Source organism: Schistocerca serialis, chromosome 6, assembly GCF_023864345.2.
Source record: "Schistocerca serialis cubense isolate TAMUIC-IGC-003099 chromosome 6, iqSchSeri2.2, whole genome shotgun sequence".
NCBI classification, from domain to species: domain Eukaryota; kingdom Metazoa; phylum Arthropoda; class Insecta; order Orthoptera; family Acrididae; genus Schistocerca; species Schistocerca serialis.
The window spans coordinates 357827096-357845964 of NC_064643.1; the positions used below are offsets into that span (position 1 = coordinate 357827096).

Here is an 18869-nt window from a genome sequence, read left to right on the forward strand (position 1 = left end):
GTATCTACAAACAGCATTAAAGAGATGTCTATAGAAGACACCAGGTGAGTTGAAACACTTCCAGATAATCAGTGAAGATACAGGGCTTAAATGCAAAATGGAGTTAGGGACTTTACTTTCATACCATCCATGTTATCTTTGTGTAACCAAAACGGTGAAATCAGTACCAGTTTGTGTAAAGTGTGGAAGTAGAAGCCTGCATACCAATTTGCAGCAGTATCTAGTAGGTACTGAGCATGAGCCTCTAAGACCACCAGTTAGGTGATAAAAAGGCTTAATAATCTGCAGTGCACATCACTTATTTTTCACTTCACTGTTTTTTTCACCGTATTTGTGTTACAATCAGGCAGGAAGAATATGTGACTGGTTTTCCGAACACTCCTCCATTCTACCACATCAATTGGCGAGCGAAATACCTGACTTTAACCTGATACAAAATCTGTAAAACATATAACAGTGCGTAAAATGTTGATATCAGCATCCCACAGTTTGATGGAATTGCACGGTCACATACTCAGTGATTGGCTTAACGCAGATGCAATGTACCTACATGACCTTGCAAACTCAGTCATGGACTCAGTATATGGAGAAAGCCTCTAATGTCCTGTTATTTGAAACGCTACTTGGGGGCACCAAATATGTTACAATGTTATGCCATCATTGCATATAATGTTATCCACATATTTTAAATTGATTTAACAGCCAGTTGCTATAATAATGAAATTGATATTAAGAAGTGGCCTGGAATGATTGTTGGCTAATTACAAAAATATAGCAGCAGCATATACGGATTCTGATCTACTGGGCAGAGCTAACTGCATTAATTGCTCTAGTTGCTGGAATTCTGTAGTATTTCCAATAAAGGAATAAAAGTGCTCACTAAAGTGACTTTAGTATTCTAGTATTTTGACAATAAGTGTTGCATCTTACAGTGAAGTTGTTCACAGAACAACTAAGTGAAGTTAAGTGTTTTAGTTTTGTAAAACCAAGCTCACTCTCGCCTGTGTGGAATGAGTTCAATTATTACCTGCACAAAAGTGCTTCCCTGCCCCCTGTTTCATTTCATAAGCATCAAATAAAGTCTCATTCAGAGGATTTACTGGGGTGAAAATAATGAAATTTTAAAAAGAGTTGTCTTTATTATGTGAAACAAAGTTAAACTATTCAGTGCTCAAAGCCTGTATTGGAGTGAACGTCAGGTTCAATCATGTTTATCATTATAACTACTTTAAAGTGTTAAACTTAAAAACTTCACTCTTAATTTGAATTGTTGCTTCTACAAATACACAAATAACCAGTCCCCAAAGAGCACTGTGATGATTAGTCAAACATTGATTTACTGTCAGTCTTTTACATAACTTCTATTTGTTACTGTATGTTGTGCACATTAACATTATTGAAGTTCATTTTTTTGCACAATATTTAAGAGTAGAATAATAGAGAATCTTTGTGAAGGTGGTTCAATGAACCTTCTGCCAGTCACCTTAGTGCGATTTGCAGGGTATCCACGTACACATAGATGTAGGAGTGTATATGTTGATGGGCTGTGTTATTCAAAGTAACATGTTGTGTCTATGGTATCCATACCAACACTGTGACTAGCTGTCTCATCTTTATAGCAGATACAGTGCTGGTGGCTACTTTTTCACTACACCCATTGTATTTTTGATATAGCACTTTCAAGTGTGGTAGCTTACATGTATTGTCTTGTCATTAGGTATATACTGTAAAATTAATGTTCAAACAGCTACTACATGCGATTGCTATCATTTCAGTCTGAAGCCTCACAATTAAAGGTCATTCCTAATTAGGAGTAAGCGATACAGGTGAAACCAAGCAGCAGCATCATAGAGTTCACCGAAAATCATTTTTTTAACATGATGGGCAGTTCAACTTTAGGGGTGCTATCGGGTCCCAACATAACCACCACCACAGAAATCACTACACATTCCAAAAAAAGCTTACGCTTAGCACCATTTAATAACTTCTCAGTGCAAATCAAAGTTCTTGCATTTTTTTAAACAAAGTAGTATCCCAACAAACCCCACCTAGTTCATAAACTTCCCAGAAGAGGCACATCTGCGACAATTGAAAACCAGTTTGTAAACTACCCTGAAGAGGTGCTTTTACAGATCACTGTTTATTGTAGCCAATTTTCCTCCTGTTTCAACTAATACTGAAATTTAACTAATTTATTTTGAGAAGTGTTTAGAACATAACAGCACCTAGGTCCAGGGTGTATAGGTGGACAAGGAAAAAAAAATATCCCGGATTTCCCGGTTAAAAATACACTTTCTCCTAGGTGAAGACACTTTTTCCATTTTAAGTGACAGTATATTTTTTCTCAGAACTGCAAAACTTATCAATCCTTTGAATGGTTATGGTTGTATACACAGACGTAGAATTTCCTGGCACTTTAGAAAATGAAACTCAGGGAAAGAGACACGTTTTGGAAATATCTTTGATGTGCAGCAACATGTACGCTGTGTACTTTCGTATTACGAAAGTATACATTGGAACTGCCTTAAACACTGCATGTTACTTTCCAAATCATTGAAATCGAGATTGCGATGTGCTTTTGTAAGCCAGTCATAGCTCATGTCACGAGATCTCGCCAGCCAATGACAGAGGATATTCAGAGTATAGGACAAGTGATGTAATCAGCCAACAGCAACATCACTGTTAAGTCACACGAACACACAAACAGGGAAAGTTAATAGTTTAAATTAGTATACATAGTGCTGCCACAAGAAAAGAAAAGCTTTCACATATAATATTGGTCTCTAAGGTTAACAAGCTGCAAGGGAAGCTAAGCTTTCGCATATAATGTTCTCTTTTTTGCGCGTGTTACACTTCAAGATATATTACACAAATGCGCGAGTAAAATATTTAATAACGACATAAATTAGGGTTCAAAATTCTTCTAAATGGGTCGTCATCATAGAGTTGATTTTTAAATGAGAGTCAAACAATCTGTGATCTAAGAAATTCATGGTAGATTCTCGCACATAGTTCAACTTATGTAAAAGGATATTTACTTTGAAAGTAATGCCTTTCAAACCACCATTTGGAATATTTTTCCATGACCTGTTAGAAATAGGTTCGTTTCAGCAGTTGTCATGGAGTGCAGATAACAGGCGACACTGCACTTGCACAGCTACCATGACATAGCCCATATGTACATATGTGTAAAACATTGAAAGATCATACATTATATCATAAAAGAAACAAGACATCAGAGGATACTCCAAGAGCATCAGAATTTCGTGAACCATACTAAAATGTGCGCACTTAAAGTGCGCACTTGTATGCCCAGATTCCCAATTACGTAGACCTCAACCTGATATTACGCTTTTCAGTGTGGTTTTCGGGATGTAAATTTTCTTGGAGCACCAGTACTGTACTATATCATGTTTGGTTCTTTATTGTGGCATAATGCCATACGTGCTAGAAGATGAAAACATGCACTTGAAATGCAGCAAACAGCTGAAACTAGCCAGTACTGTGGAATTAAACATTTCGTTTCAAATACATTGACTGTCTCTGTGGAAAAGGTTAATAAAAGTCAAATTTCTTTAGCAAACAGACAAAAACAATTTCACTGTTCTGCAAGGCAATTAATGCTTAATTGTCAGAAAGGTGGAAATAAAATAAAATAAAATCTGAAACTAAAAACATATGTTAGCCTTCCGTAATTATGTGAATGTATTTTAATTCACTTGATAGCTCCCAGCCACAGATATCCGTTTTGTTTTCATTTGACATCAGAGTAAAAGAAGGGGGAACAGCAAAATCACTAAATGTAAACACGGGTCACGTGGAGACCACCCACTACAACTCTGACTACTCTGCGCATCAGCCCCAGATCTACGATATTTGCTAACCGGGTCAATACTAAAAAAAATATGGAATTATCAAAAATATGTTCATCTTGTAGCGCACATCTTTCTGAAAAGTCTGAAACATAAAACGTGTGTTCGAGGAAATGTAAGAGATGTTATTTGGTTTTAAGTGTGCCAAATTGCATTATCGCACGTCACTGTATTTCGCTCTGTGGAACTGAAATGTGTATATTTTGTAATGGATGCCCTCAAACTATATTCAGGACAGTGGAAATTGAAATGTCCTGTGGTGCCTCTCCTGCTCCTCATTGGCCGGTTTGACAGCCTGCCTCTCTTTAAAAAAAAAAAAAAAAAAAAAAAAAAAAAAAAAAAAAAAAAAAAAACTCGCAATTAATATTGGATAGGATTATTTCTAATCGGGACAACAAGAACTGTTCAGAAAATTTGCACCTCTTTATTGCCTATTACCTAATAACTTGATGTTTTGTGTGACAAACTTAAATATAGGATACATAAAACCAATAAAGACAAGAGACAAGCAAGAAAGTACACACTTCTTCAATCCCTGGCTCCTAGCATTTTTCTCTCTTATCTTGCTACAGCTTTACATGGCATGCTTTCCTTTCTGCGAAAGTTCGTCGAACGTTTTGCTACATGAAAAATCGAAATGTCATTATCTGATACTAAAAAAGCTGTTTATACAAATAATACCCAAGACTGGTGTGGTTTCTCAATCTGATTACATCTATTTTGTCACTGTCTGCTGGATAAAATAGGCATTTCTAATATTGCAGCAATTTTGTAACACATGCCAAATAAATGAGACTGTTTTGGCACAAATTGTCATTTTTATAACATGACAAAATATAATTCACGAAGTATCAATATCAAATGCCTATTATGCCTATTACAAGCAAACAGCTTTATGTTAGGAATTAATTTCACATTTCATTCGTACGCACCGGTTTCTCAAGCACGAGATCGAAAAGTAGTATTATGAAATTTTTATATAAATTTGGAATCGTCTTATTGTTCCATAATTTGTGCGATGTCCCAGTTTCTTCTCCTTCCTTGTTCTAACAAACAATAATCACCAGTTTTGTAGCTATGTCTGCCATTGTCAAAATTTGTTCGCTGATTAATGTCAATAACCCTGCTGGAATCAAAGGTTTAGTTATCCCGTGATTATTCTCGGGTTAGGCGTTATTACGTGTTCGTACAACAAGTTTTCCACGTTACTTACAGAACAGAACTTAAGCGGCTGCTAGCCGGGGACTGTGCAACTGGTCCTTTCTAGTGCAGCGGGCTGGCCAAAAATTTTCTGACAAAATTTCATTTTCTTGGGTACACCGAGAAGATAATACATAATCTTTCTCACCTGTTATTCCAGTTAGTCATTTATTCCATTCTGGTAGTCTGAATTTATGGATTTAACTAGTAATTATAACAACACTGATCATTCGCAAACCCAATCAACCTCATAAACGGAAATGTCATGTGACTAGGGCCTCCTGTCGGGTAGACCATTCGCCGGGTGCAAGTCTTTCAATTTGATGCCACTTCAGCGACTTGCACGTCGATGGGGATGAAATGATGATGATTAGGACAACACAACACCCAGTCCCTGAGCGGAGAAAATCTCTGACCCAGCCGGGAATCGAACCTGGAGTCTTAGGATCGACATTCTGCCGCACTGACCACTCAGCTATCGGGGGCAGACATCAATCAGATAATCAGACAGTGATTGGCATCCCTCAGCTTGTATAGTCCTGTCCCCTTTTGTCTGCGGAAGTTTATTTTTAGATGCGACGAGGATTCTCATGATAGAGACATCACGAACACTATGCACGCATTCAAAAATCAACTTGTTATTCATTCAGAAATCAACTTAAAATGTGTTCAAAAATGTTCCAAAACCAACAGGGATGTGTTTCAAAATCATATGAATAATCGACAGAGCAAGGTGTGCTGTTAGCTGGGTGCTAAGTGAAACAAGGTTTTTTTTTTTATTTTTTTTTTTTTTTTTTATAATATGAATTTGGCGCCCCCTTTTCCCAGTAACATCTAGGTGCTTGCTGCAACTACTTGCACAGCCAACAGCCACATTCCTGTAGCCAGAAGCAGGGGAATCTACTACTCAAACGCGACTCAACTGCGCATGTGCATGAGCCCGCTCGTAACTGCTAAAACAAATCTAATGTAAACAGTTGTGACTTGACACTCATTGGAGGCAATTTGTTATTATGAAGCATTGCATAGTCTCCCTAAAGCCTTTGACACATTTTGCTGTTGGCAGACGCTTGCATGACCACTGTTGTGTCATTGCTGTATATGGCACATTTCCTTTGCAATTTAAGTTATTTTCGTTTCTTTCTCTCGTTATGTTTTACTGTTGAAGTATTATTCTGCAGTAGCGAGATACAGTAATATCCTTTGTTAGAGTATCGGTTCTTACCAGTCAAAATTACAAAAGATTAACAGAAAACTAAAACAATGAAAATTTCCCGGAATTCGAAAAAATTCCCGGGTTGTTCTCGGTTTTCTCCCAGATGAAAAAATTCCCGGGTTTTTCCCAGATCTCCCGGTTGTCCTGTGTCGTATACACCCTGAGGTCAAATAAAAATATGAACTACAGTAATATTTAATACATCTGTTACGAAATAAGAACTGTGTACATTGCATTTGCTGCTACTGGTCTTAATTACATTTGAATTTTTTGTTTCTATACCATAAGAGAAACATTGCAAAATTTGTTATTTTCTGAACTATATAGTTACTGCAATTCTGTAAAAGCTGATATTTCCCTGCGGGAATACTGTTATATTTTGAACCACAAGGTAGGGGAGGTAGTAACACTTTTAGCACATTTGAACCACAATGTAGATAGTCTCAGTTTAGCTGTTGTCAGTCAAAATCATCCAGCTTCAAACAATAGCCTTAGTCAAAAACTGACTACAACTATTCTGGAATTTCGAACATTAAATTGATTCAGGAGGAATAATCTTGAACTAAGCAAGTCATATTGAACTTGCTTCATGATCATGTGACAAAAGGCCAAATCTAATACTGCACGAATGTTGATTTGGGTTGTGGCATGGTTTGCTGTGGGTAATTTGAAGAGGCTGTTCAAATGGCTCTGAGCACTGTGGGACTTAACATCTGAGGTCAACAGTCCCCTAGAACTTAGAACTACTTAAACCTAACCAACCTAAAGACATCACACACATCCATGCCCGAGGCAGGATTCGAACCTCCGACCGTAGCAGTCTCGCAATTCCGGACTGAAGCGCCTAGAACAGCTCGGCCACCGCAGCCGGCTTGAAGAGACTGATCTGCTGTCTGGAAGCAGGACAACTTTTGTCAACTGTAACAGGACTAGCTCTTACATCATTTATTTTAGTTTTGCAAGTTTCTTTTTGCAGTTTACAACGCAAAATCCATTATACATTTTTGACTTTTAAGTTTGAAAAGAACATCGCATGTGTTTGGTATAACCTAATAAGGGTGTTCGTAATAACTCATAAATGGGTTTTCCATACAGTCCTACTTTCTTTCATAGTGAGACGATTTTGTTCAACAAACACATTTAGATTTGAGCAGCTGAGTGAAGCACATATGGTGAACAAAGTGTGTTTGACAGGGTAAGAGCAAAGATGCACAGGATAGCTGTTTTCACATTTTTTCACAGATTTTACAGCCATCTTTACATTTACAGCCACAGACTTCAAGAAGAATATAATAATTCCAATCCCAAAGAAAGCAGGTGTTGACAGATGTGAAAATTACCGAACTATCAGTTTAATAAGTCACAGCTGCAAAATACTAACGCGAATTCTTTACAGACAAATGGAAAAACTGGTAGAAGCGGACCTCGGGGAAGATCAGTTTGGATTCCGTAGAAATGTTGCAACACGTGAGGCAATACTAACCTTACGACTTATCTTAGAAGAAAGATTAAGAAAAGGCAAACCTACGTTTCTAGCATTTGTAGACTTAGAGAAAGCTTTTGACAACTTTAACTGGAATACTCTCTTTCAAATTCTGAAGGTGGCAGGGGTAAAATACGGGGAGCGAAAGGCTATTTACAATTTGTATACAAACAAGATGGCAGTTATAAGAGTCGAGGGGCATGAAAGGGAAGCAGTGGTTGGGAAAGGAGTGAGACAGGGTTGTAGCCTCTCCCCGATGTTATTCAATCTGTATATTGAGCAAGCAGTAAAGGAAACAAAAGAAAAATTCGGAGTAGGTATTAAAATCCATGGAGAAGAAATAAAAACTTTGAGGTTCGCCGATGACATTGTAATTCTGTCAGAGACAGCAAAGGACTTGGAAGAGCAGTTGAACGGAATGGACAGTGTCTTGAAAGGAGGATATAAGATGAACATCAACAAAAGCAAAACGAGGATAATGGAATGTAGTCAAATTAAATCGGGTGATGCTGAGGGGATTAGATTAGGAAATGAGACACTTAAAGTAGTAAAGGAGTTTTGCTATTTAGGGAGTAAAATAACTGATGATGGTCGAAGTAGAGAGGATATAAAATGCAGACAGGCAATGGCAAGGAAATCGTTTCTGAAGAAGAGAAATTTGTTAACATCGAGTATAGATTTAAGTGTCAGGAAGTGGTTTCTGAAAGTATTTGTATGGAGTGTAGCCATGTATGGAAGTGAAACATGGACGATAACCAGTTTGGACAAGAAGAGAATAGAAGCTTTCGAAATGTGGTGCTACAGAAGAATGCTGAAGATAAGGTGGGTAGATCACGTAACTAATGAGGAGGTATTGAATAGGATTGGGGAGAAGAGAAGTTTGTGGCACAACTTGACTAGAAGAAGGGATCGGTTGGTAGGACATGTTTTCAGGCATCAAGGGATCACAAATTTAGCATTGGAGGGCAGCGTGGAGGGTAAAAATCGTAGAGGGAGACCAAGAGATCAATACACTAAGCAGATTCAGAAGGATGTAGGTTGCAGTAGGTACTGGGAGATGAAGAAGCTTGCACAGGATAGAGTAGCATGGAGAGCTGCATCAAACCAGTCTCAGGACTGAAGACCACAACAACAACAACAACAACAACAACTTTACATTTAAAAAAATACTGGATATGCACACTGTTACCAGTCCCTCATTACTCCTGTCATCTAATGCATTGCACATGTTTTATGTGAGGGTACAACTAAGAGCACAAAGAGTGCATGAATTTTGTAAGTGCCTCCATTAACAAACTTGCACATACTGCCATCTAAGGCAGATGTAACAGAAATTTTCGTAATATTTACTATTACTAAAAGATATGCACTGCATTTTTTTCTCACTACAATATTTCAAGAAGATAATACTGAGGAAATACATGCTTGTGTCTGTATGTGTGGATGGATATGTGTGTGTGTGCGCGCGAGTGTATACCTGTCCTTTTTCCCCCTAAGGTAAGTCTTTCCGCTCCCGGGATTGGAATGACTCCTTACCCTCTCCCTTAAAACCCACTTCCTTTTGTCTTTCCCTCTCCTTCCCTCTTTCCTGATGAGGCAACAGTTTGTTGCGAAAGCTTGAATTTTGTGGGTATGTTTGTGTTTGTTTGTGTGTCTATCGACCTGCCAGCGCTTTCGTTCGGTAAGTCACCTGATCTTTGTTTTTATATATAATAACTTCAAGTTAGCTGCACGTACAAATCCATGCATTTAGCACAGTGGATAAACCTCTTACAATCATGTTATGAATGCTGTATCCACTGTGTTAGAGACAGATGGACTTTAATGTGTAGCTAACTTGGCAAACTTCTCAGAAAAGATAAGTCCATCTCATCCTCGATCTCAGTTATGCATGTATCCTTCCTCAGCAAGGAACTAACAGTTCTGAAATCTATGATTAGTTTTCTTACTTTTAAATGTGTCTCTTGGCAGTATCGGAATTTTATCTCCTGAAGATCTCTGTAATTTTGTAGTTTTCTTAAGTGCATTTTCTTTTTTTATACTTTATACAGGGTGTCCCAGCAGAACTGGTCAATATTCAGATATGACAGGCTTGTTTATTTAAAGCAAGAAACTTCATATGGACATAGGCCCTAGTCCAAATAGTTTCCAATACAGAGCACATTTAAAATGTACATTGTTATATATTTTCTGTATTATTCAACACATTGTTAAGTTTACACAATGTAAATATGTACAACAGTTAGTAAACATTACATTTTATAGAGTATCAATGAAAAATATGTATTTCTAACACACCCATCTCTAAAAGTGTTATCATGCATGTCACATTACAGATTTTGTACAGTTCACAATTAATGTCCGAACATCCTACTCTCAAATTCAGTGCATTTGGGCACTTTTGAGGGGACCTGATGTGTTGTTTGTTTAAGTGCCCCTGCACATTTCCTACTGAGCACAGCAGCATCCATGATGCGACCAACCATTCTTTTCTTGTATTCACCTTTCACTTTTACACCTCAGACTTCATCTAACCCATAAACAAAAACCTAATGGAGTAAGGTCTCGTGACCTTGGTGGCTAGTTCACTCTACTATCATTAACAATTCAGCAAGTAAGCTAAGTGCAAATGAGACATTCCCTCATTCATCTGGTAAAATGTGGAGGGGATCCATCCAAAGTACATTGCAGTCTGCATGGCCAAAGGAATATCCTCATTGTGTTTTACAAATGAATTTTCCAAAACATTCAAGTAATTCTGAGCTGTCATTTGCTCTTCTAAAATGACTAGACCTATCAACACGTTACTGATCATGTCGCACCAAGCACTGATCGAAAAATGACCTTGGAAATTGATTTCCAATGTAGCTCGTGGATTCTCCTGTGACCACTGATAATTATTACGTGTGTTTTTGATTTGTTGATTCTATTCTATGCAAACGTGACTTCATTGGTGAATAGTATCAATGGAAGCAAATGACAACTGTCATAACCACAGACAAAATTCAAGTCATGTGGTGCTTTTGCCAATGTGAAGATTGTGGAGACACTGTATGTGAAATGGGTACAAGTTTCCCGCATGTAATGTTCACCATGCACGTGTTCATGGGACATTGATGAAAGCAGAAAGTCACTGCATGTTGGTAGTACGACTATGCTTCACTATTTTGACAGTGTGGTGTTGTTCATGCACAGGTTGTTGAAATAAATGTTCAGAAGAAAAATTGGGAACTTGGAAGAATATCTGTTTCACACGATGTGCTGAAAACTCTGGTAAACACTGATCAGGAATTTGTTGTGCCATAATGTGCCAACAGTATTCTTTAACAGCAGGAGGAGCACTACCATTGAAGAATCCATAAATACACACTATATCTGCATGTTCTTCATTACTGCAGATGTGTGGCATTTTTGGCCAAAGTGTGTACAAACATAGTTAACCAATGCTCCTCCCTTATACACTCTCAACCCCTTGCCCTACTTTGCTTACAACACACCACGAACAACTGTGAATTCAAGAGGCTAGTTTAATGGAAAAAACACATCCCGAGCAAAGAAGTTGAAAGCAATGAGATATGTTGGGCTGGAATAAAATGTCAACCAGGTTAAGTAAGAAAGACTCTCATGCACACGCCACTAGCCCATAAACAAACGTACACTAAATGTGCTCTCTGGAAAACCATATAGAGTTTTTTGCTTTAAATGGGTGTTCCTGTTATATCTCTGAATACTGACCATTTCTCCTCGGACACCCTGTTTAATGTGAGCTCAGCGTATCTTATAATATTAATACTACACATTATTTCAGTGCTGAATATTTTGTTTTATGTTGTTTTTCTACCAGTTACAACACGTGAATTGAACCATTAGCTTGTGTTTGGATGGTACAGCTTTATGTGAAGGCAGTTAACATAACAACAGGTGCATAATTAAAAGTTTAGGATAATTGCAAATTTATGAAGGCACACATCAATCAACATAAAAAGATTAACATTCTACATCTCTCACCATTATAATATATGGAAGTTGACAAATGAATTAACTTTCCAAATGTGGAAGTATCTTGGAGGCATGCAAACACAGCAAGCTCCTGGTTATTTGTGACTGCACAAATAACTGAAAAATGTGGATAATCCAAAAGACACATTTTTTAATCCAGAAACTTAGTTATTTTATTTACAAACTGCACTACGTGTCACGTTAGAAATTCCATTGGGTTCCTTACGAATTACGGGGGTGGTTTGGAAAGTTCTCGGAACGGAATAGAAAAAAAACTTTTTTTCATTTTTCAATGTAATCTCCTTGTAGATTAACACACTTGGTCCAGTGATGTTCCAGTGCCTTAATCCCATCTCGAAAATGAGTTTCCTCAAGGCCTGCAAAATAGTTGTCAAACTCCAGCTATCAATTCTTTTTTTGAAGTGAATCTTCATCCACAAAAAAAAAAATTCAGTTTTGGAAAGTGATGGAAGTCTGATGGAGCCGTATCAGATGAATAAGGTGGGTGTGGCAACAATTCACACCTTAGTTAATGTAATTTTGCCATGGCAACGGCACATGTGTGAGCGCACATTGTCTTCTCGCGACACCCATCCTGCAGATAATTTTTTCATTTCCAATGCTTCACTTAAAATGTGATGTACCCTTTCAGATGACATCTGGCAAGCATGAGCAATTTCATGCACTTTCAATCGGAGATCTTCCATGGCCATTTTGTACACTTTTGCAATGATTTCTGGAGCAGTGACACATTTTGGCCAAACACTACTCAGATCATCATCTAAGCTCTCCCGTCCAAATTTAAATTCATTTGTCCACTTGGCAACAGTTGAATATGAAGGAGCAGAGTTCCCCAGTGTATTCTGGAAATCGGCATTAATGTCCTTTGCTTTCATACCTTTCTTCACGAAGTACTTAATCACTGCTCGTATATCTATTTTTTCCATCTTCCCAAATCACTACACGGGAACAACTACAGGGCCATGTCATCGCCACAGCTCTCTTCCAAGAACACTGACGTGGCACGTGTTTACAGGCAACAGTCCAATGAATATCACGTGAACAACTCATTGCACTAGTGCTGACCTCTAATGGTGATTCCGAGAACTTTTCGAACCACCCTCGTACTTGTCAGAAACTGACAATTATTAACAAAATTATACTGAAAGCACATTGCATTATGTGTCACTTGCTTTCAGTTCACTTTTAGGAAATATGCAAAGATTCCTTTCTGTTTCAAAATTTCCACTGATGATGGTTCTTGTTTTCCAGACAGGCAAACATGCTCTCGTCAAATTAATATTGTCCTGCACTTTAATAACAGATGAACATATTTCAGTGTCCCAGTGTCCCAATGTGCATGATAAGTTTCTCAATTGCCTGGTGTTCACCTTCTCCCTCTTAACAAAGAGACTTGGTTCACTACATGCTCTTCACTTAGCTGCTTAAATCCTAGTTCATATGTATCACTATTTAACCACTCAGATGTTTCCATGATTTTCTTAGTTTCACAAGATCAGTCACATCCTCAGTCAGTATCCACTTTTATTACTAAAACCTTCAAAGCCATTTTCAGCAAAAAGTGTTGCAATTCCTCCAGAAGAAGACTATTGTTGTTATCTTTGTGTCATCTAAAGCCTTACAACTGGGGGTATGTAGCATCTAAAGCCTTACAACTGCCATGGTATGCATCAAGCATGTTCAGGGGTTTCCAGAAACCAAGGATGTCTGAAAGTTCTTGAACAAGCAATTTCCATGATACTTAACCAGTAATGTTGTTTCACATCTGCAACCAAACCTTGGTCATTATGCTGTGAGAACGCTGGAGCACAAGGCGAAAGGTACCTCACAAAAATCATTCCATCATCCAAAACAAGCACTTTGTATGCAGGATGACCAAGTGTGTTTGCCAATAAAATAACTGATTTTTCAGGTAAACTTTTCCCCTCCAAATACATGCACACAGCTGGAACATAAACAGAATGGAATCAGCTTCTGGCAGCAATACTGTCCATTAAATCTCCCTTCTAATGCCTTTAATAAAGTGCCAAGTTTGCTAATGCTTTGAAGGCACGCAGTTTTGTTTCAGATTTGCACTTAATGACTGGCTTTCATTTCTGTTCACCCACTGAACGAGCACAAAGGACATTTACCCTGTTTGTACAAACCTTACATTTGGTAACCAGCACTTCAGTCTGAAAGTGCTGCAGTTTGTGTGGCCAGTTCTATGTCTACAGCTACACTCTGTGAACCACTTGTGAAGCATACGGCAGAGGATACACCTCACTGTACCAGGTATTAGTGGTTTTTTCCCATTCCATTCATGTATGAAAATAGCTCTGTGCTTGCTATGATTAATCTAATCTAATCCCCATAATCCCCTTGGGAGCAACTGTAGGGGTTGTAGTATATTCCTAGAGTCGTCATTCAAAGCCAGTTCTTGAAACTGTGTCAAGAAAGTGTAGGAAAAGTTTCCATTTATCTTGAAGAGTCCGCCACTTTAGTTCTCTCAACATATCGGTGACAGCTTCCAGCAGATCAAAGAAACCTGTGACCATTTGCGCTGCCCTACTCTGTGTATGTTCAATATCCCTTGTTAGTCCTATTTGGTCCAGGTACCACACACTTGAGCAGTATTCTAGGATGGATCACTTGAGTGACTTGTAAGCAATCTCCTTTGTAATCTGTGTTTCCCCTAATATTCTACCAACAAACCAAAGCCTGCTACCTGCTTTACACACAACTGAGCCTATGTGATCATTCCACTTTATGTTGCTACGAGCTGTTACATCCAAATATTTGTATAAGTTTACAGATTCCAATTTGTGACTCACTAACATTGTATTTATAGGATGCTATGCCTTTTCATTTTGTGAAGTGCACAATTTTATATTTCTGAACATTTAAAGCAAGTTGCTGATCTTTGCACCACTCTGAAATATTGTCAAGATCATCAATATACAACACAAGCAGCAAGGGACCCAACTCACTTCCCAGGGGTACACCCAAAAGTTACTTCTACATCTGTCGATAACTCTCCATCCAAATTAACATGTTGCGTCTTCCCTACCAAGAAATCCTTAACCAGTCCATACCAGGCTGTATGGCTTTCTGGACGTCATGTGAGAAAAGTGCGAGCTGTGTTCCACATGATCTATGTTTTCAAAATTCATGCTTGTTGGAAATATCTCACTATTTTTGAGCTAAAAATATGTTCTAAGATTCTACAACAAATGTATGTCAAGGATACTGAATGGCAGTTTTGTGGATCACTTCTGCTGTCCTCCTCCTAGAGAGATGTGATGTGTGCTTTCTTCCAGTTACTGGGCACAATTTTTTGTTCAAGGGATCTACAATAGATAGTTGGCGGAGGGGGAGGGGGGGTTCTTCTCAGCCCTGAATTGGTTAGAAAATCTGATAGGGATTTCATTGCACCTAGGGGCTTTGTTCAATTTTAACAATTTCTGCTGTTTCCCAATGGCAATGTCACCAGTATCTATTTCATTCATCTTTTTAGTGGTATGAGAATTAAACTGAGGAAATATTCTTGGATGTTCCTTCATAAAGGAAGGCAGTTTCATCACCACTGTAAATCTGTTCTGGGACAAATCAGTTCTGTTTGATGTAAAAGGGGCATTAAACAAGTTACACAACAATTTTTTTTCCTGAAAGCATGGTGATTTTACTCAGGATTCCAACACACCATATTATTTCTCTTTTGGTTACACACCATATTATTTCTCTTTTGGTTACACACCATATTATTTCTCTTTTGGTTACAAATTTCTATTTTTCAACATACTCTCTGTGCAATGTGATGGCCTTATGCCACCTTACTGGGAGGGCCTGTACACCCACATGGTACCATTCTACAGTTCAAGGTCAGAGCCAACGCCTTGCTGTACAAGTGATCTCCTGATCATCCATGAACTGCTTCCCACAGAATGCATCCTTCATTGGGACAAAAGGATGCAAGTTAGAAGTGAGAGATCAGAGCTGTACATTTATGTTTACTTCTCTGTGGCACTCCTGGTAATACCCTGGTCTCTGGTGAACACTTGCCACCAAGGACATCATACTGAGTTCTACTACTTATGAAGTTTTCAAGCTGCTTACAAATCTGGCAACCTACACAAGATGCTTATACCTTCATTAACAGTCTGTAGTGTGACACCATATCAAATGCTTTCCGGAAATCTAGAAATGTGGAAATACGCCATCTGCCTATTGCCCTTCACGCACATTTCATTTCACAATATATTATGTGACTGAAGGGCAAGCTGTGTTTTGCATTAGTACTGCTTTTTAAAACCATACTGATTAGCAAACATAAGCTTCTTAGTTGCAAGAAAATTATGTTAAAACTGAGAATGTGTTCAACGATTCTGCAGCTAACTGAAGTACGGGATATTGGTCTGAAATTTTGCAGGTCCATTCTTTTACTCTTCTTGCATACAGTCGCCACCTGCAATTTTCTTCAGTCGGTGGCATCTCTGCACTGAGCATGACATTCACTATAAATTCAAGCCAAGTAAGGGACCAATGCCATTGAGTTTTGTACAATCCAATTGAGATTCCTTCCAGACCTGGCAACTTATTTGCTTTCACCTGTTTCATTTGTTTCTGTATGCCAAGGATGTTTATTACTGTGCTATCCATACAGGAGCCTGTTCAATGGTCAAATAACAGCATGTTTGAACGATTCTCTTGAGTAAACAATTTCTGAAACACAGAATTTAAAGCTTCAACTTTCATTTGGCTATCTTCAACTTCCACACCAGACTGGTCAAAGAGTGATTGGAGATAGTCCTTAGACCTGCTTAGCTATTTTGCATAGGACCAGAATTTTCTTGGGTTCTTGGCCAGACCTTTTGCTAAGATGTGACAGTGGTAGTGGTATGCTTCACACACAGATCTTTTGACAAATGCACGAATTTCCACCAAGTTTCGATTATCATTTTTGCACTCTCTTTTGAACCCAGAGTTGTAATGTCCCTATGTAATGTAATATGATTGTAATATTCTGGCTGCAAGTACCATGGATGATGCGCTACCGTAATTTGGTACAACAATGTCCTCTTCTCTGACAACAGCACTCTTCGCAGGGGGGAGGAGGGAGGGAGGGGGGGGGGGAGGCGAGCACCTATGTTTTCTTGTTATTGTGGGAGATAAGAAATACCAATTGGACATTGTGCCTTTTTGAGGTCAGATAAGTTTGCATATACAAGTAATCTGAAGTGCAGAGGTCAACATGTAATTGTGATTATCAAGAATAAAAATTGAATTTGTGGATCTTTATGAACCTTTACTCAATCTTTGATCCTTGGACCTTCATAAAAACTGTTAGTGTGTTTAGCAATACAGTACAAAGTGATTTCCTTGCGAATTAACAAACTGGGCGAATCTGCTACTATCACGGTCCGAACGATGCACAATATTTCACTCTCAGTTTGTATGTTCAAGACGTTGCCTAAGCGGCCAGTTTGCTAGTTAGAAGATATCATACTGCCACAGTTGTTCAACCTTATCATTATGAAAATGTTTCCGGAAAAGAAAATCTTATGGTGACTTAATATTGTAGCTGCTAAAGGAGAAGGTGTCTTCATCGCAAGTTGTCGCAGTTCTCTCTGACTTTGCCTGGCGTTCTCCGAGAACCAAAGAAGCAGAAACCTCTAACCGCCAACTCAGCCTGTACCCTACTCGTTCTCTCCTTACAGCAGCCACGAAGAAAACACGTTCATATATAGTCAAATTTTTTCACAAAGTGTTTGTAGTAGACAGGTAAAAATAATGTATGCAGCTAGGCAAGAAATTCAGAAGAGTTTTTTAATGCAGTACCTGTCTTATCTTTGTCAAAGACAAAAAGTCAAAGAGCAAGTTAGTTAGTTAATTAATTAATTTTTGTTTTTGCGTAGCAGTTTCATTTCAGAGTGCACCAGTCTCTGCTTCCTCAGCATCTTCCGAATTTCATTGTTAAACCATGGTGGATCTTTTCCATCCTTTATCCACTTATTAGGCACATAACTCTCCAGACCATGATTTACTATCTGTTTAAACTTTGTCCACAATTCCTGTAAATGGTCTTGCTGGAACTATGTGATGATAGTTCACTGTCTAAGTGGGATGCTAAAAATATCTTAGAAATGTTAAAGATCTCATAAATGTATGACATTTCAGAAACAATGGTCCCAACTGTGAACATATAGTTTTCATCTCTCTCTCTCTCTCTCTCTCTCTCTCTCTCTCTCTCTCTCTCTCTCTCTGCCCCCCCCCCCTCCCTCCCTAGTTAAGTTTGTGTCTATATAGACACACACACACACACACACACACACACACACACACACACACACACACACACACACAATTTGTGGCATTTTACCGGCATAAATGCACTGTCCACTTACAGGTTCTTTGATAGGCCAGTTTGGAAATTTACGAGTATCACACAGGTGGCGTAGGTAAAATATATTGCAGAAAAGTTCACGTTCCAGTTGTGGATATCTCACAGCTGGGATCGCACAGTATGAATACAAGGCACGAGTATTGCTTCTCAGACGAGGACTGAAGTCGGCAATGTGAGCAGCAACCTTCTCAATCAGCATTCGTCTGAAACAGTTCCCATTCACACAAATATATTCACACTCAAAATCAATAGGTTTGAAATGGAATGAATGAATGAATGAATGAAACATTAAGTGAGTACAATAAAATAGAGAGACTGACATTAAAAGGAAGAGGTGTGACAGTGCGATGACTTCATTCTGAAGGAAATAACAAAATTTTAAGACACCGGGTAAGTCAATCTGACCTTAAACATACTATCTTCTTCCCAAACCCTCAATCCACTATATTTGCTTGGTGTGAACTGCTAAAGCTTTCTCTGGTACTCTAATTCTATCCTCTCCCCCTGTTGTCTCCCCCTTTCCGTAGAATTGAACCCTCCCTCCTTTTGCACCCTTATAATATGCTTACTTCATCCAGACAACATTCACTTTAGTTAGGTCACAATAACAAGAAAACAAGGAATATGTATATGTTCCTCCTCCACACCAAATTTCCCCACATCTCTCTCTCTCTCTCTCTCTCTCTCTCTCTCTCT

General features: G+C 38.4%; 1 protein-coding gene across 1 annotated transcript in view; it reads right to left on the reverse strand.

Annotated features, from left to right (window-relative positions):
- The window catches only part of LOC126483610 (dnaJ homolog subfamily C member 13), a 380828-nt gene that overhangs the window by 167382 nt on the left and 194577 nt on the right, over positions 1-18869 (reverse strand). Inside the window, exon 21 of the mRNA XM_050106649.1 lies at positions 18175-18376. Within this exon, the coding sequence (XP_049962606.1) occupies positions 18175-18376 (202 nt within the window). The remainder of the gene's footprint in view (positions 1-18174; positions 18377-18869) is intronic.